Raw genomic sequence first — 15,826 nt, forward strand, 5'->3', positions numbered from 1 at the left:
TACTATAATTCAGCCCAGCTATGGCTCCTGGGGTGTGTGTGTGTGTGTGTGTGTGTGTGTGTGTGTGTGTTGACATCACTGCTGTGGAACTCAGCATGGGGTTCAGTGTCAGCTAGTTGTTGACTAATAGTGATAGTATAAATTAACTTAGTGTCCCAAATGCTGTCTAACAGCCCCCTTCAATTAGCTATTAAAAATAGTTAGTAGATGTAGTTAGATAGCCGCGCCTGAATTGACAGGGTGTGCCAGCGCGGGAGAGCCGAGCCAAGGGTAAGCGGGGCTGTACATGACTCATTCATATATACTTACCCAGAAGGTGTACAGATCACACGGGACTTAAATGGCACTGGATGAATGATCGGGCTAGGTGTAGGTCACCCGAACCTAGTTGTATTCCGTACCTGAATGTGCGGTATCACTTTGATTAAGGTGGTAAAAGGATAAACCCTCTGCCTTAATCAGAAATCAGTCCTCAAAGAATGGCAAATGCAAATCCAGTGTTAGCCAAGAGGCAAACTGATTGGAATAAATGTTGTCTTCAAAAAGACAAAAGAAATGAACGCCTTGTATCACCTCCTATCCATCATGTTCCTCAACATGATGGCTATACCATGCTTGCCACCAATGTTCCACTCTTTCATGAGATCAATGAAATGCTGATGATCCACCAAGACCACACAAAGCACCGTAGAATCAGTGATGATGGTCAGGCTTGCATTTTTTGCAATAAAATATCCCCTGCATCGGACCTAAGACAGGTAATGACAATTAACCTGAACAACAGACTGCATGAATGTGCCCGGACACTAAATGATGGTAAACTATTGGATAAACTTAGTGGTGGTGACGCCATAGCACAGGAGCTGAAATACCGTTGTTTATGTCTTCGTGGTCTCTACAACAGGGAGAGATACCACCTGAGAGCCCTTGAAAAGATTCCTCTCAGAGTAAACCAGAACCAGACATCTTTCCCCTGGTTCTCTCAGAACTGGTCAATTACATTGTAGAAACCAGTCTCTGTTCTGATGGTCCTGCCATTTCCAGTCAACCCAGCGTCAGCCAGAAGCAGAGAGTCTTGCTGACTGGGAATGGAGGAAGGTTGATGAAGAATGGCGGGTCTTCTGGACAGCCAATTCACCAGTTGCAGAGAGTTGTCAACAACTCACCAAGTGTGGCTGCAAATCAGGTGCTGTGGAAGGTGCAGATTGGGTTTCATCTGCACAGCACTGTGCAGTTGCAAATGTGAGAAGAACTATGTGAACTTTAACAAAATACACCGTGAAAAAAAGTAAAAAAAAAAATTTAAAAAAGAGAGAGAGAAAGAAAAAAAAAATTAAAAATAAATAAATAAAAGCTGTTTCAGGCAAAGTAACATCCCTATAAAAAATTTTGACCACAAAAATCTGGGTTTAGACCATAAACAGTTTGATTCATGGTGGCCATCTTGAAAAATGGTCGCCATCTTGAATTTTTCAGTGGCCAGCGCCTTTTTCCAAAAGCGTGGCCCTTAGAGAGTATTTGTACCAAATTTTATGCTTGTGTCACAAAGTGAACGATTTTTTTCAGTTATCTGCTGCACTATATTTCCTGAAAGGCAAGGGCAAACAAGAAGAGTGAATATCCAACAGAATTCAGTGTGGATTGTTCTGTGTTGTATGTGTTCCACATAAAGAAGAACTACTAAGAAGTGACCTTCTTATTTTTTCTCCTCTGTTTATTCTAATTTTCTTTACTCTAGGACTTGGGAGAAGAACACCTATTTGATTCCTGAATAGACTCTATTCTGCTCTCAGCTTCAACTTCCTCAGAAGCAACAGTGTCAGGTTGTCATCATGGGGGCAAAAGGCTTCCTCTTAGGCTGTGTGACTGTGGCTCTGCTTCTCGAGCTCTCCACTGCCGGTGTGGTCAAGAAGGTTATTCGCCACCGTAGAGAGGCTCTGATACCTAAGAAAACCCAGGAGAACTTTACCCTGCCCCACCCTGACCAGCCAGTGGTGTTCAACCACGTCTACAACATCAATGTCCCCTCCACCTCCCTCTGCTCTGTGGACCTCGACTCACCTGGAAACACTGATCTCAAACACAAGAGTGCCCCCATGGACATGCAGAACACAGAGCACATGGAGCACACAGTGGATGGTGATAATCAGATCATTTTCACTCATCGTATCAATATCCCAAAGCAGGCATGTGGCTGCAATAACCAGCTGCCAGATATCAAGGATATCCTGAACAGGCTGGAGATGCTGGAGTCAGAGCTGTCTAGTTTGAGAGAACAATGCAGCAGTGGGTCAGGCTGCTGTGGAGCTCAGGTTACAGGTAGGTCTATACCTCCCACTGTATGTGCAGTTGCAATGTAATTAATGTGTTATAATGGAAGTGTGTTTCTAGTTAACTAAATTAAGTCAACTCAAGAGATATCTGTTTCTAAAGTGCTTCCAGCAAATTGTGTTTTAGAGCTAAAAGATCATGAATATGGATTTTGAATAAGGGAACAAATGCAGAACAATTTTTGAAAGCTGCCCCAGACCACAGCAATGGCCTTGCATTTTTTAGCCCTTAAACTACAAATTGGTAGGATTTAACACAACCGCCTTTCTTTTTTTTAAAAGCATGGTTACATTCACAGATCCTATTACCTCTTAAGCAGTCATCATTTTCCATTCATGTTACTACAGTGTGGAAATCATGAATATGATACAGTGAATGTTTTGTCATTATTATTATTTTTGTCAATTATATTATTGTCAAACGGTGATGTAGTTGTAAGCATAGACTTTTTTGAAAAGGACCTAACATGATTTATCAAATCAATCAATCAAAGTTAGAATGCAGTCAAAATCTCTTTTTATAATTTTGCAAAAGGGTAGTATATCATCATAAATTAAAGTGCAGCTAGAGAAGACAGACATGAGTGTCTCATGTCTATTAAATGCTATGGATTCACCCAGTTTGGATAAATGTCTAATCAAATTTAATTCAAACCTTTATTTAAAGGAACTGTTGTCCTATTGGTATAGTCTGATAATAGGGGAGGTTGCCTTTGATATGCAGCTAGAGTCTGTGTATGCATTGCACACATTTCACCAAACAATTTGTGATCACATAGCCTCACAACACTCCCTTCTTGCCTTTCCCCAGGTGAAGTGTCCACAAAGCCCTACTGTAATGGCCGTGGGAACTGGAGCACTGACACATGCAGCTGTGTATGTGAGACCGGATGGAAGGGCCCCAACTGCACCGAACCTGAGTGCCCCAACGACTGCCAGGACCAGGGCCGCTGTGTGGATGGCAAATGTGAGTGCTTTGAGGGCTTTGGTGGGGATGACTGCGGAATTGAGCTTTGTCTGCTGGACTGTGGTGACTATGGTCACTGTGTCGACGGGTCCTGCCTCTGTGATGAGGGCTTCATTGGTGAGGATTGCACCCAGACAAACTGCCTCAACAACTGCCTGGGCCGGGGGCGCTGCACAGATGATGAGTGTGTTTGCAACGAGCCATGGACGGGCTTCGACTGCTCTGAACTCATCTGTCCAAATGACTGCTATGACCGCGGACGCTGCATCAACGGCACCTGCTTTTGTGAAGAGGGCTATACTGGAGAAGACTGCGGTGAGCTCACTTGTCCTGGAAACTGTAACAACCGTGGCATGTGTGTTAGTGGCCAGTGTGTGTGCCAGACTGGCTACAGTGGAGAGGACTGCTCAAAGCTCACCTGTCCCAAGAACTGCAATGAGAGAGGCCATTGCTTCAATGGGAAGTGCATCTGTGATCCAGGATTTGAGGGTGAAGATTGCAATATCCTCTCATGCCCTGACAACTGCAGTAACAGGGGTCAGTGCCTTAATGGAGAATGTATATGTGAAGTGGGATACCATGGAGACGACTGTAGCGAGCTCTCCTGCCCTAACAGTTGCCAAGACCGTGGCCGCTGCATAAACGGACAATGCATGTGTGGCAAAGGCTATGCTGGGGAGGACTGCAGCATTAAGACCTGTCCAAAAGATTGCATGGGACGTGGAGAGTGCGTAGATGGCAAGTGTGCGTGTTTCATTGGCTTCACAGGAAAAGACTGTGGCGAGCTGACCTGCCCTAACGACTGCCTGGATCATGGTCACTGTGTGAATGGACAATGTGTTTGTCATAAGGGTTTCACTGGTGAGGACTGCAGTGAGAAGACATGTCCCAAAAACTGTCTTGATAGGGGTTACTGTGTCGATGGCAACTGCGTGTGTTACGAAGGTTTCACCGGTCCAGACTGCTCCATGCTGACCTGTCCAGAAGGCTGTCAGAACCAGGGACACTGTGAGAACGGTGTGTGTGTTTGTGACGAGGGCTTCATTGGGGAGGACTGCTCTGAAGGTAAGATAGACCATGCATATATGCTGTGCAGCTTTCCACAGGTTCATTTAATAAATCTAAGTCTAAGACGTGTTGTTTAGACCCTACAACCTACTACATAATACTATCACTGAGTGCCGCAAAAGTCAGATACATTTTCAATTTCTACAAATAGTGACTTTACAGCTTCTTTAATCATTTTTCCAACTGATGGAACAACTTGACAACAAGCTTAAAATTACAAATGCGTGACATATTCTCACCCTGTAAAGTTGATATCGCATGTGTAAGGAAAATATTGCCTGCTTACACATCCACCTCACATGGAGCAGCATTATCGGGAAACTGTTTTGAGTGTTGCTCCTGGAGACCTATTTAGTCTTTGTTTTAGCTGTGTCTTGGTCTCCACCAACTGATGAAAAAAAAATATATATATGTATATATATATGTGTGTGTCCTTTTAGCTGCTAAACGCTTTACTGTGTTCACCAGCTCGTCTCTAACTGTCTGTCTGTCGTTTTGTGCTGAGCAGGTAGTTTACTTGAGGTTTTTAGAACTTTTTTGCTGAAAACAGCTGCCTTGTAGGAGCATTGAGGTTGAACCAAAACATTAAAGGAGCTGTATGCATCTATGATTTAGAGTCTGGGGTGGTCTGTTGCTAACTCAGTAAACATTTCTAACAGAGCTAGCATTGTTACCTGGGGGAAACTGGAGGGTGGGTGCTATCCTTCTGTGACACCACTGTCCTGATATTAGCAGGAACTGCCATATGAGCGCAGTGCAGAGCAGCAGTGGTTAACTAGCCAGTGGGATACATACACAGGGCTCACATGCACTAACATGCACACACAGCCAACACAGCTATCACAACAACCCACACAGAAGCTTAAATTATAACACACTCAGTGGGAGTGTGACTTGACTACCTTTACACAGCAAATAGTGGTTTGCTGCTGTATTAATGCTCGCGATGTTGCATACAGTGACTTTAAATTTTGCTACTACTTGTTACTGAGTGAGTGATGAAGTTACACCATTGGTCGGTCTGTTGGAGTGTCCCCATTAGTCATTGCTCTTTCAAAATGTATAAGTGTGAACAGTCCTTAGTTATTTCCCAGGATTCTTTATAGCAGGTTTGGAGCTTGAGTCTTGTTGTTTAATTAATATTGTTTTAGACACAGTATACGTATACTACAGAGAGCATATATTGGTAGGTCTACATTTTCACTTCACTATGTTTCTTGTTTATATCATTGGCAAATGGTGACCTGTTTTGATTAACCATTAAAATTGACTACATTGAATTAATGATTTTCTATAAATTTTGTATAAGTTGCTTAGCAAATACTAACAGAAGTGTTAAATTGTGGATTTGGAAGTCGTTGATTGAAAAATTCCCCATATCCCACACCGCATAGGAAACTTACTGTGTGCAACATGGGGTCCAGATCCAAAAGGCATGAAATCTTTTCATGTGTTAAATAATAAGTCTGTCACATATCATTAAATTTTCTCTAGATTAATGACTGAAATCACATAAATCCCTTAATATTGTATAACTACATCCACCTTCAGTGAGCTTTACACCAAGAATGCCAACATGGCTCTGAAACTCAGTCTTCAGATTTTATTTATATTTGTATTCTACACAAAATCACTTCAAGCCAAATTCTAGAGGCATCAGCTTTATGTTGTTTTATTTATCATTTAAAATGTCACACAAAATGTTCAGCAGGTTCATTTATTTCATTTACCCATTAGCACATTTCTTAACATTATTCGGGTAAAATTACTATGTTACTAACATTTAAAAAGCCTCAATACAGATCACTAATTTTCCCTGTCTCTCCATAGTCTCACCACCTAAGAACCTAAGAGTGGTGGAGGTCACCCCAGAGACTGTCGACCTGTCCTGGGAGAATGAGATGCGTGTGACTGAGTACTTGATCACCTATGTGCCAACTGCCCCTGGAGGTCTTGAGCTGGACATACGGGTGCCTGGGGTCCAGAAGATGACCACTATTCGGGAGCTTGAGCCCGGCTTGGAGTACCTGATCAGCGTCTATGCTGTGCTCAGCAACAAGAGGAGTCTTCCTGTCAGTGCTAGGGTAGCTACACGTATGTATATCTCCTCTGTGGCAATTTACAGAATTCAGTGTATAAATCTAGATGAAAATGTAGTCACAGTTTTGTTTTTATGCCTCCCAGATCTGCCTGAGCCTGAGGGACTGAAGTTCAAGTCAGTGCGGGAAACATCAGTGGAGGTGCAATGGGATCCATTGGACATTCCCTTTGATGGCTGGAACCTCATCTTCAGAAACACAGTGAGTCCTGCCATCCAATATGTCAATGGAAATTCTGTCGGCTAGTCCAGAGGGTGGTTTAACTCTATACTCTACCACAGCCTCTATCATTATACACATTTTCCTCTGGTAGAAACCTTATATTGCCCACTGCAGGCCCCCCAATTTAAATTCAGTAATTGCCTAATAATGTACATACAGGATCATTGTGGGTATCCTGTGGAAAATGGTTTAGCCAAGCAGCTGCACAAAGCAAATGTTACTATGTGTTACACTTTATTTACTTTTTTGAATTCTCACAGAAACTTTTCCTTAGACTTAGTCCAAACACCGCCAAGCCATTATCTATGATTTGACATTTTTTTTCGTCCCAGCCCTCGCCAGGACTAGTCTTTGTAGTGGCTAAACACTGGTGTGTTTCTGTGCTGGCAGAAAGAGGAAGATGGAGAGATTCTTAATTCCCTCGGCCGTCCAGAAACCACCTTTGAACAGTCGGGCCTGGGACCTGGCCAGGAATATGAGGTCAAGCTGGAGCTGGTGAAGAACAACAAACGTGGACCGCCTGCCTCTCAGAATGTCGTCACAAGTGAGTCAAACATTCATGCTGCTAACTGGCTTATTATCATGGTTTAATTCCAGCATTATGTACAGATACTTGCTGACTTCTGACTGAGTTGAAGAGAGTGAATTTAAAAAAGAAAAAAAAATGTAACTATGCCTACCCAGATATCTTTTGTTGTTGCCTCATTGTGCCATACAGGTATAAAAACATCAGATAAAAACACCAACAAAAATCCGATTTAGCAATTACAAGGTGAAAACATATATGTTACAAAAACTGCATCACAGAAGATACATAAGGTTGTGTTTTTTTTTTTTTGTTTTTTTTTTTAATTAAGATCTTATGAACATCTGCCTTTATCATGAAATAGAGATTGGCATCATATATTTTGTACATTTGTATGGTTAAACATTAATTAACACATAACACATTCTGTTCTTTAGCTTTTCCTTTAAGTGTTTTTCCATCCACCTGTTTATTAATTTGCACAGGAAAAAACTGGGAAACAGGAAATTTCAAAGAGAAGTTTAAATATAATAAATATGCAGAGGATTTAGGCTTGACTGAGGTGAAAGAGTTGATGTACGGATTAGAATAAAGTGCAGTGGAAACAGATTTGGTGAATTAATTATGACAAACATGAGGCTTGTGACTTAAATGTCACTTTCACAGCAGGAAAACATTAGGAGCCAGATGTTTAATAGCTTCTGTCCAATTAGCATTTTTCTTCAGCAGAAAAGTGTTGGCAGGGTGCTAGAGAGTGCTTCATTCCAGCGCTTTATCAAAAAGCGCTCCCAGTGCGTTTTTTAAATGATGTGCACTGCATGGGTATGTTTCTATGACAACAATATCTTGTTACTTAGAATAATACGATAGTGAATGTAACACTTTAAGAGAGGACTGACTACACAGTTAACTTCAAGCTTACGAAGCGAAACACTTACCGACAACATCCAATGTCCGCCAGCCAGTCTGCTGCAAAAAAATGAGCTTTTCTTGTCTTTGTCGTGACAGACGTCACCAGCGCCTTTCTGAAAAGTTCAGAGAATTTCAACTAGAAGCATTGGTAGAGGCTGTGCAACAAAGGTAGGGCATTCTGACAATAGATGCTGGGCACAGCGCTTCTCCTCTAGCCATCAGCATGCAGCTGCATTTGATCTCTTCTCATTCCCACGTGGATAAATTCTTATAAACTTTTAAAAGCTAAACTCACCATTATAGAGCATTTTGAAAGAAAATGTCTACTTATGATGCACTAGGCCTTAACAGGTTAGTAACAGGGAAGGCATTGTGTTATGAAAGCCATATTAAACCTCATAAAGTATTTCTTCTTTCACTTTATGCATGCATGCGCAGGCACGCACACAACAGTGAATATCAAGCAAGTACTCATCAGCGATGCTACAGAACTCAGAGTGGCAATAAAATAACTGCCTTTGAAATGTAACTACTAAGCACTAGTAACCTATGTTCGGTATCAGAATGCAACCATATCCTTAATTATGGCACAGCGACCAACTGTCTTGCGTTTCATTAGCAACAATAAAACAAACAGATCAATTCAATATGAAGCCAAACATAAATGTATATTGACTCCCCAGTCTGTAGATCTATGCATTGGTAGATAATCCATCGGTAGACCTTTCCTGGTGCAAACTTCCAGCACAGCATCAGAAAACTTGTGAGCGGGATAGCGGTACAGTGGCTGACTTCTATCTGAGCCACACACAGTATCGCCAATCTTCTCTCGTATCAGTCAATTTAAAGACACTTTTCTGTCCCTTTTGTTGATGTAGCTTCGTAAAGGCTAAGGTTGTCCTCCATCTCACCAAAATTTCCTTTTGGCTTTGAAAATCCAATTTGCAAAATTGCTCAGTTTGGAGATGTCTGCTGCAGCTGCCATACTTGTCATATGTAACAAAGGGCATCTCTGGCATATTTATGGAAAAAGGCAGAGAAGAGTTCTGCATTGTAATGTTAATGTTGTAGAATACAAGGTTTGATGTCAGCATGGACAACATGCTTTTTTTGGGCTTGCATTCATAAAGAATGGGGATTAAGAACATTGCCTTTCTCCCGATTATTTTCATACTTGATAATGCATAACTGCTATGTATCTCAATGTGATGTCTAAAACTATTGAATGAATACACAAATAAAGATAGAAATCACAATATTTAACAATAATATTACAATAATATTACATTATAAAAGTTTATTTTCTGAAATACTATTGTTACAGGTGTGGTCTGAACCCAATAGCAGCACCAAGGACAGAAGGACAGTTTGTTATAGTCTTTAATGAAACCACTTGTCAAACACAGAGTGAGCAGGCAGGTGAAAAGAACTGTGAGAGTGAATTTGCTGCCTCGGAACCTTACAAGACACTGGTTTCGTCTAAAGCACACCAAAGCAGAGAGCAGGTGAGTCAATGGCATCTGCTGGATGCACACAAACAGCTAATAGTTTAAACGTGTGCAGTGGTTCTGTGAGGGAGCTGACAGGAGGCAATGTCAGAGGAGCAGAGGGTCCAATAACAGGTGAACAAACAAGGGAAGCCAATACACCTGTGAGGAACCGGCAAGGCATGGAGGAACCAGTGGTGATGATAAGTGGATCCTGCGGCGCGCACACAAAGGCAGAATGTGTAGCCACATGGTAAGGTAATCCACAATACAGAAAATAATTGGCAGCAGAACAGGTAAACTCACATCTGACAACTGACTGTCAGTCCTCCCACACAGCAACAGGGAAGAGGCTCACAGAAACCAGGGGTTTCATTTATAAAACAGTGCGTAGGATCCATACTGAAAAATGTATGTAAAGACAAAAGCCGAAAATGGTGTGCGCCAGGTATGGTTTACAGGGGAGCAGATGAAGCAGGAGAGCAGTGGCATGCACAGACATTTTGGGAGGCCGGTGCTCAGTGAAAACTAAGGGCACCTTGTGCGGCATGTGGAACCGCCGGCTGCCTTATTATAGCAGTGGGAGATTTATAAAAACAAAAACAATAAAACAAACATTACAGGCACATGTTGTACGTACTACATAGCTGTTGGGATTCACAGGACCACATATGATTATTTGTCATTTCGTAAAATCTAAACTGGAGATTTAAAGGCTTCCTTCTCTGCATGCTCTTTGTTCTCCAAACAAAGACAGCCATTTGACAACCATCTCCAGGAGGTCTCACCTCACACCTCAGTGAGACACAAGTCTCACAACTTGATTGGACAGGACTTTTACAGTGACATGTGACTCTGTGATGTCACAGGCCTGTAGAAGGTCTGCTCCCTTCCAACAGATCCCTCTCTTGCTCCAGCTGCTGAACAGCTCACAACTCTTTCCAGCTGGGCAAGGAACAGCCCAGAGGCCCAGACCCTTGCTCCATAGCCCCAAACCACTAAAGGGGGGGCAATTGATCATAGACTCTCTTGCAAACACAAGGTTTACAACTAGCTTTCCAGCAACAAAGAGAACCAAGTGAGTTAGCACCCAGCGTCTAACTCTGCTAAACCCTGAGCGACCAGCTTCCTCGGAGTTTCACCTTTGGAACAAAGGACACAGCAAAGAGTGCAGCTGGAACCACAGCTCTTCCCAGCCCTCTTTTGCCGGCTAACAAAGCAGTACACCACCAAGTGACTCTTTCTCCCATCCACTCAAGGATCGGTAATGTAACAACTGGGCATAGCTTTATCACAGCTTTACAGGCTAAGCAAGACTGTTTAACTTGTTGTATGTGATTTAATGCTGTCATTGAGTTATTGTTGTGATAGTTTGCAGTTAGGTCATTGATAAGTTGGCTTCGCCAAAGCTAAGTGTTTAGTTTGCTAATACTGTTAACAAACAGATTCTTGCACACAACTAAACAATCTCTGCACTAATCCAGACCGTTTGCAACACAAAGCACATTGACATAGACTCATTAACAAATAGGCTTTCAATCAGTCAATCAGTCAATCAATCAATCAATCAATCAATCAATTTTATTTATAAAGCCCAATATCACAAATCACAATTTGCCTCACAGGGCTTTACAGCATACGACATCCCTCTGTCCTTAGGACCCTCACAGCGGATAAGGAAAAACTCCCCAAAAAAAACCCTTTAACGGGGGAAAAAAAACGGTAGAAACCTCAGGAAGAGCAACTGAGGAGGCATCCCTCTTCCAGGACGGACAGACGTGCAATAGATGTCGTACAGAACAGATCAGCATAATAAATTAGCAGTAATTCGTATGACACAATGAGACAGAAAGAGAGACAGAGACAGAGAGAGATGCAGGACAGACAGTAATGACAGTAGTTTACAACAACATTAATGAAAGTAATAATATTATAATTATAGTTCTGGCTACTATGGTACAATATGTTGAAAGTATATATTAATATCTGATAGTATACATATGTGACAATAATCATATGTGTATAATAACAGTAGAAGTATGACTAATGATAACAGCAGCAGCAGTAGACATTCAGCTGTACTTACAAACAAGTTCATTGTGGTGAGAATTATTTTATTCACAAAGATAAAGCAATTTGAGAGACATTGTGTAACTGATCACTGCTATCTTAAGCCTCATAGTGTTACACTAAGGTTGCCATTGCTGCTAGCTTTTCAAGTTGACCTACCCTGTAGAAACTTGTCAGATTTTGGTCCAGCATTTGAATATCACATATTCAGTGCAGTCTGGTCAAGCTGTCAAACTTTGCAGTTGATTCTATTGTTCCTATTCTCCTTTTGAAATTCATCACAGCGTGCCACCGGCCCTGTGACACAGAGAATTACTTGAGAACTGGCTGTTACTGCCAAGCATTTCAGCCTAAGACAGAGACAGAGCATAAGAGCCACAGTGTGCTACTAGGACTGTGAAGTTTGTACCTCGCTGTTACGATCCAAGTTCCAGCTCGAGTTAACTTTAAGAAACAACTCTCTGACACTGCCACGCATTTTAGTTAGTGCATGTTGTTATCTTTGCAGGCAAATTTACTGTCGTAAATTCCTGTCCCTTATCTTTGGTGCCTGTTTGTGTTGTGGCTACCCCTCCTCCAAAGGACGCTACCCCCACAGTGAAGGCCAGCACATCCTTTTGTTAGGCTAGTGTACTCACAACTTACACTTAAAGATGTCTGCCAAGCAACACCACAGCCAGCTTAACATTTGACTTGTACTAAGACAACCTGTTTTAGCCTTACCCTCCTTTTAAGACCTAACAATGGTGAACCCCTGTTTAGAACAGTTTATCTCTTCCATTGCACAGAGCCTAAACTCTGGCTGTCCAGGACTCATCAGCAGATTGAGTCTCTGTGAATGCAGTGAAGAGATAAACTCTCTACTCAGTGACAACTGTGATGCACAGACTGCATCCAGGGGTACATTGTTAAAATGCTTGCTTCTGATCTTTCACAGGCAAATCACCCTTGCCTTTCGGAGCAAAGCAGCTCTAGAGAAGGAGGTAGAAACTCTAAGGGCTCTAGTTTCGCAGACCGGGTGAGGCGGGGGCGCAGCGCACCTGCGCTTCACCAACTGGGTGTGGCCAGGCAGATTTTGCAAGTTTGGCACACTGTGCGCCTGGCACAGCTACTCCTCTTTCCCACCTCCGTCCCTCCTACCTGCGCAAGTCAGAAAGAGGGAGGAGAGAAGGCGTGGAGTGGGTTTTACACACATCACACCAATCAAATGAGCCCTTCTCCTCGCCCTTAAATGCGCCGCGCAAAGGCGTAATGAGAGTTTACTCAATTCGCCATGGCAGAAGAGAGCAGCAGCGTCAGACGGCCAAACTTCTCCCAGGAGAAAACTGATGTTTTGGTCCGGGAGGTCCAAGCTCGCAGTGTCTGAATATACGAAACTGCGAGCAGACCTCCACGGGCTGATGATGCAAAGGTAGCCTGGGAGGAGGTCACCACAATTGTAAATCAATGTTGCGTTTCTCTCATGCACACGCGCGCTCTCTCTTTCTCTCTCGCAGTTTCACTCTGTTTCTTTTCTTTTGACTTTTCTAAGATGACAGATGCTGAATATATACTCCCTATCTGATGCTGTGGCTGTTTGTGGTTGTCTGAGAGGGATGTGAACTCATTATTTTGCAGCTGTGTAAATCAAATCAGGTTGGATTTCCATTACACGTGCCAAACGTGCCAAACGGTGCCAATCCCCTTTGATCTGACATCAGATGTGACGGGACAGTCGATATAGAGATACATTTATGTGCTGATTGCAGATAGTTGCATTGAATAGTGGTTTTTGTGGGTATTTATTGCATCGTTAATGTGCCTGACATTCTGGAAACCTGCCTGTGAGGTTTTGGTGACGTGTGCGCACTGTCCACCGGTCACCCAAACTTTGGCTTACACCGGCTGCACTCCGCCTGCGCTTACAGTAGACCTGGTTTCAGCTGGCGAGCTTTTAGCGCACCTTCGGCGAAGCCTTTTGGCATGAAACTGTCACAGCAGGGAGACAAGAAGTGTAACCGCTATGTCCCCCTACTGCGTCGAGATGGCCATTCACAGAACAGAAGCTGTAGAAGGTCATACTCAGAGATTCTGGCCCAGAACTGTGACCTGCCAATTGACCAGTCAGATGATGAGCACAGCATCTCTGACATGTCTGACTGCAGTGCAGACGACAGTCAAACAGTGCCTCTGAATGCCTCTCTGCCTCTAGCTGCCGGGAGCGTTACAGCCCTGAGCCAGCAGCTAAGCACAGGCACTCCAGAGCTCACTCCTTGTTTAGTCCACCCCTGTACTGACAGTAACACAAATGCTGATCCAAAGTACCTTGTTTATTGCAGTTAGGCAGACTTGAGTTGCCAGCAACAGCAGCAATCTCAGTAATTCGAAACAGTAATAGCCAGACACCCTGCTATTAGTTTAGGTAGCCTAAATTCTGATTGGTATGAGAAACCACTGCCCAACTTTGCAGGTACACTTGGATTATTTTTGTAAATTCTTGTCAGTTACACCCCTAGTTTCAAAACACTAGGTTAGGACACCATGCTATGACTTCACACACATAGTCATACACATGCCCTTACCATTGTAGGTGACACCCTCTCTCCATCTCGCCTAACACATTTACATTACTAACATCACTGTTCTCACTAACACCTACTGAGAAACACAAGTTAGTTATTTTACTCCATGTCAGTGTGATTGTTGTTTATCTGGAGTTATGTAACCTGAAGGTTTTGTTTTGTAGTAAGAGACTATTCTTGCTTAGCCGAGATAGACAGTACCAACAAATGCCCAGTTGGTTAACAAACTGCCCAGATGTTACAATGTGAATGGACTGACAAATTAACTTTTTCAGCTGTGGACTGAAGATGTTTTGCCCTCAGGATCACACATCGACGTATTGCGGTAAGCGAGTTGTGTCATTTCCGGTGTTTCTGTGACAGCGTCTCTGTACTGCTTTGGTGAATTCTGCTAGCCTGCTTTCTCACCTCAGTTGCTTTAATGCTGCTTTAAGGTCTACTTCAAGTCATAACCCACACTGGTTCTGTTTAAGCACTTATAGCTCTCCTCCTTTCTACGACTTTCTCGCTAATCTCTTAGCTGTTGTTTGCACGCTCTTAGCCTTGTTAGCTACTTTAGCTTAGCCATGGCTTCTCCTTCTCCTGCTCTTTCTTGCCCGGTGTGCCAAATGTTCAGTTATGCCTCTGCCTCCTTTAGCGACAGTGGTAATTGTAATAAGTGTAGCTTATTTGCTGCGTTGGAGGCGAGGCTTAGTGAATTAGAAGCGCGGCTCCGCACCATGGAAAACCATTCAGTAGCTGCGGTAGTTAGCCAGCCCCCTGTAGCCGGTGTGGAGCCACATAGCATAGCCTTAGCCTCTGCTAACTGTCCTCCGGTAACTCCCGTTCAGCCTGGGGGTTGGGTTACGGTTCACCAGAAGCACAGCTCCAAGCCGAAGCCCACGGCTCACCACCAGCCTGTTCACGTTTCCAACCGCTTTTCCCCACTCAGCGACACACCCGCTGAGGATAAAACTCTGGTTATTGGCAGCTCTATTCTGAGAAACGTGAAGTTAGCAACACCAGCGGCCATAGTCAAATGTATCCCTGGGGCCAGAGCGGGCGACAATGAATCAAATTTAAAACTGCTGGCTAAAGCTAAACGTAGATTCAGTAAGATTGTTATTCACGTCGGCGGCAATGACACCCGGTTACGCCAATCGGAGGTCACTAAAATTAATATTGCCTCGGTGTGTGAATATGCAAAAACGATGTCGGACTCCGTAGTTTTCTCTGGACCCCTCCCAAATCTGACCAGTGATGACATGTTTAGCCGCATGTCATCATTTAACCGCTGGCTGTCCAGGTGGTGTCCAGCAAACGATGTGGGTTTTGTTAATAATTGGCAAACTTTCTGGGGAAAACCTGGTCTTATTAGGAGAGACGGCATTCATCCCACTTTGGATGGAGCTGCTCTCATTTCTAGGAACCTGGCAAATTTTATTAGTAATTTAAATCCCTGACAACCCAGAGTTGAGACCAGGACAGAGAGTTGCAGTCCTAAACGCCTCTCTGAGCTTCTAGTTCAGTTACCCAGCCATAGTTTTCATAGTTTTATACAAACGGTGTCTGTCCCCCGACCACCTAAATTATTTAAATCTAAAA

The 15,826-nt window shown here is 43.1% G+C and overlaps 1 protein-coding gene across 3 annotated transcripts in view; it reads left to right on the plus strand.

The window, feature by feature from the left end:
* Window positions 1-15,826, plus strand: part of tncb (tenascin Cb) — a 194,080-nt gene that overhangs the window by 20,966 nt on the left and 157,288 nt on the right. For all 3 annotated transcript variants that reach the window (XM_033618445.2, XM_033618447.2, XM_033618449.2), the window contains exons 2-6: window positions 1,739-2,319; window positions 3,142-4,362; window positions 6,196-6,459; window positions 6,550-6,665; window positions 7,077-7,230. In XM_033618445.2, coding sequence (XP_033474336.1) covers window positions 1,833-2,319; window positions 3,142-4,362; window positions 6,196-6,459; window positions 6,550-6,665; window positions 7,077-7,230 — 2,242 coding nt within the window. In that variant the 5' untranslated portion in view covers window positions 1,739-1,832. The remainder of the gene's footprint in view (window positions 1-1,738; window positions 2,320-3,141; window positions 4,363-6,195; window positions 6,460-6,549; window positions 6,666-7,076; window positions 7,231-15,826) is intronic.

This window comes from Epinephelus lanceolatus, chromosome 9 (assembly GCF_041903045.1).
Source record: "Epinephelus lanceolatus isolate andai-2023 chromosome 9, ASM4190304v1, whole genome shotgun sequence".
In the NCBI taxonomy this organism is placed as follows: Eukaryota; Metazoa; Chordata; class Actinopteri; order Perciformes; family Serranidae; genus Epinephelus; species Epinephelus lanceolatus.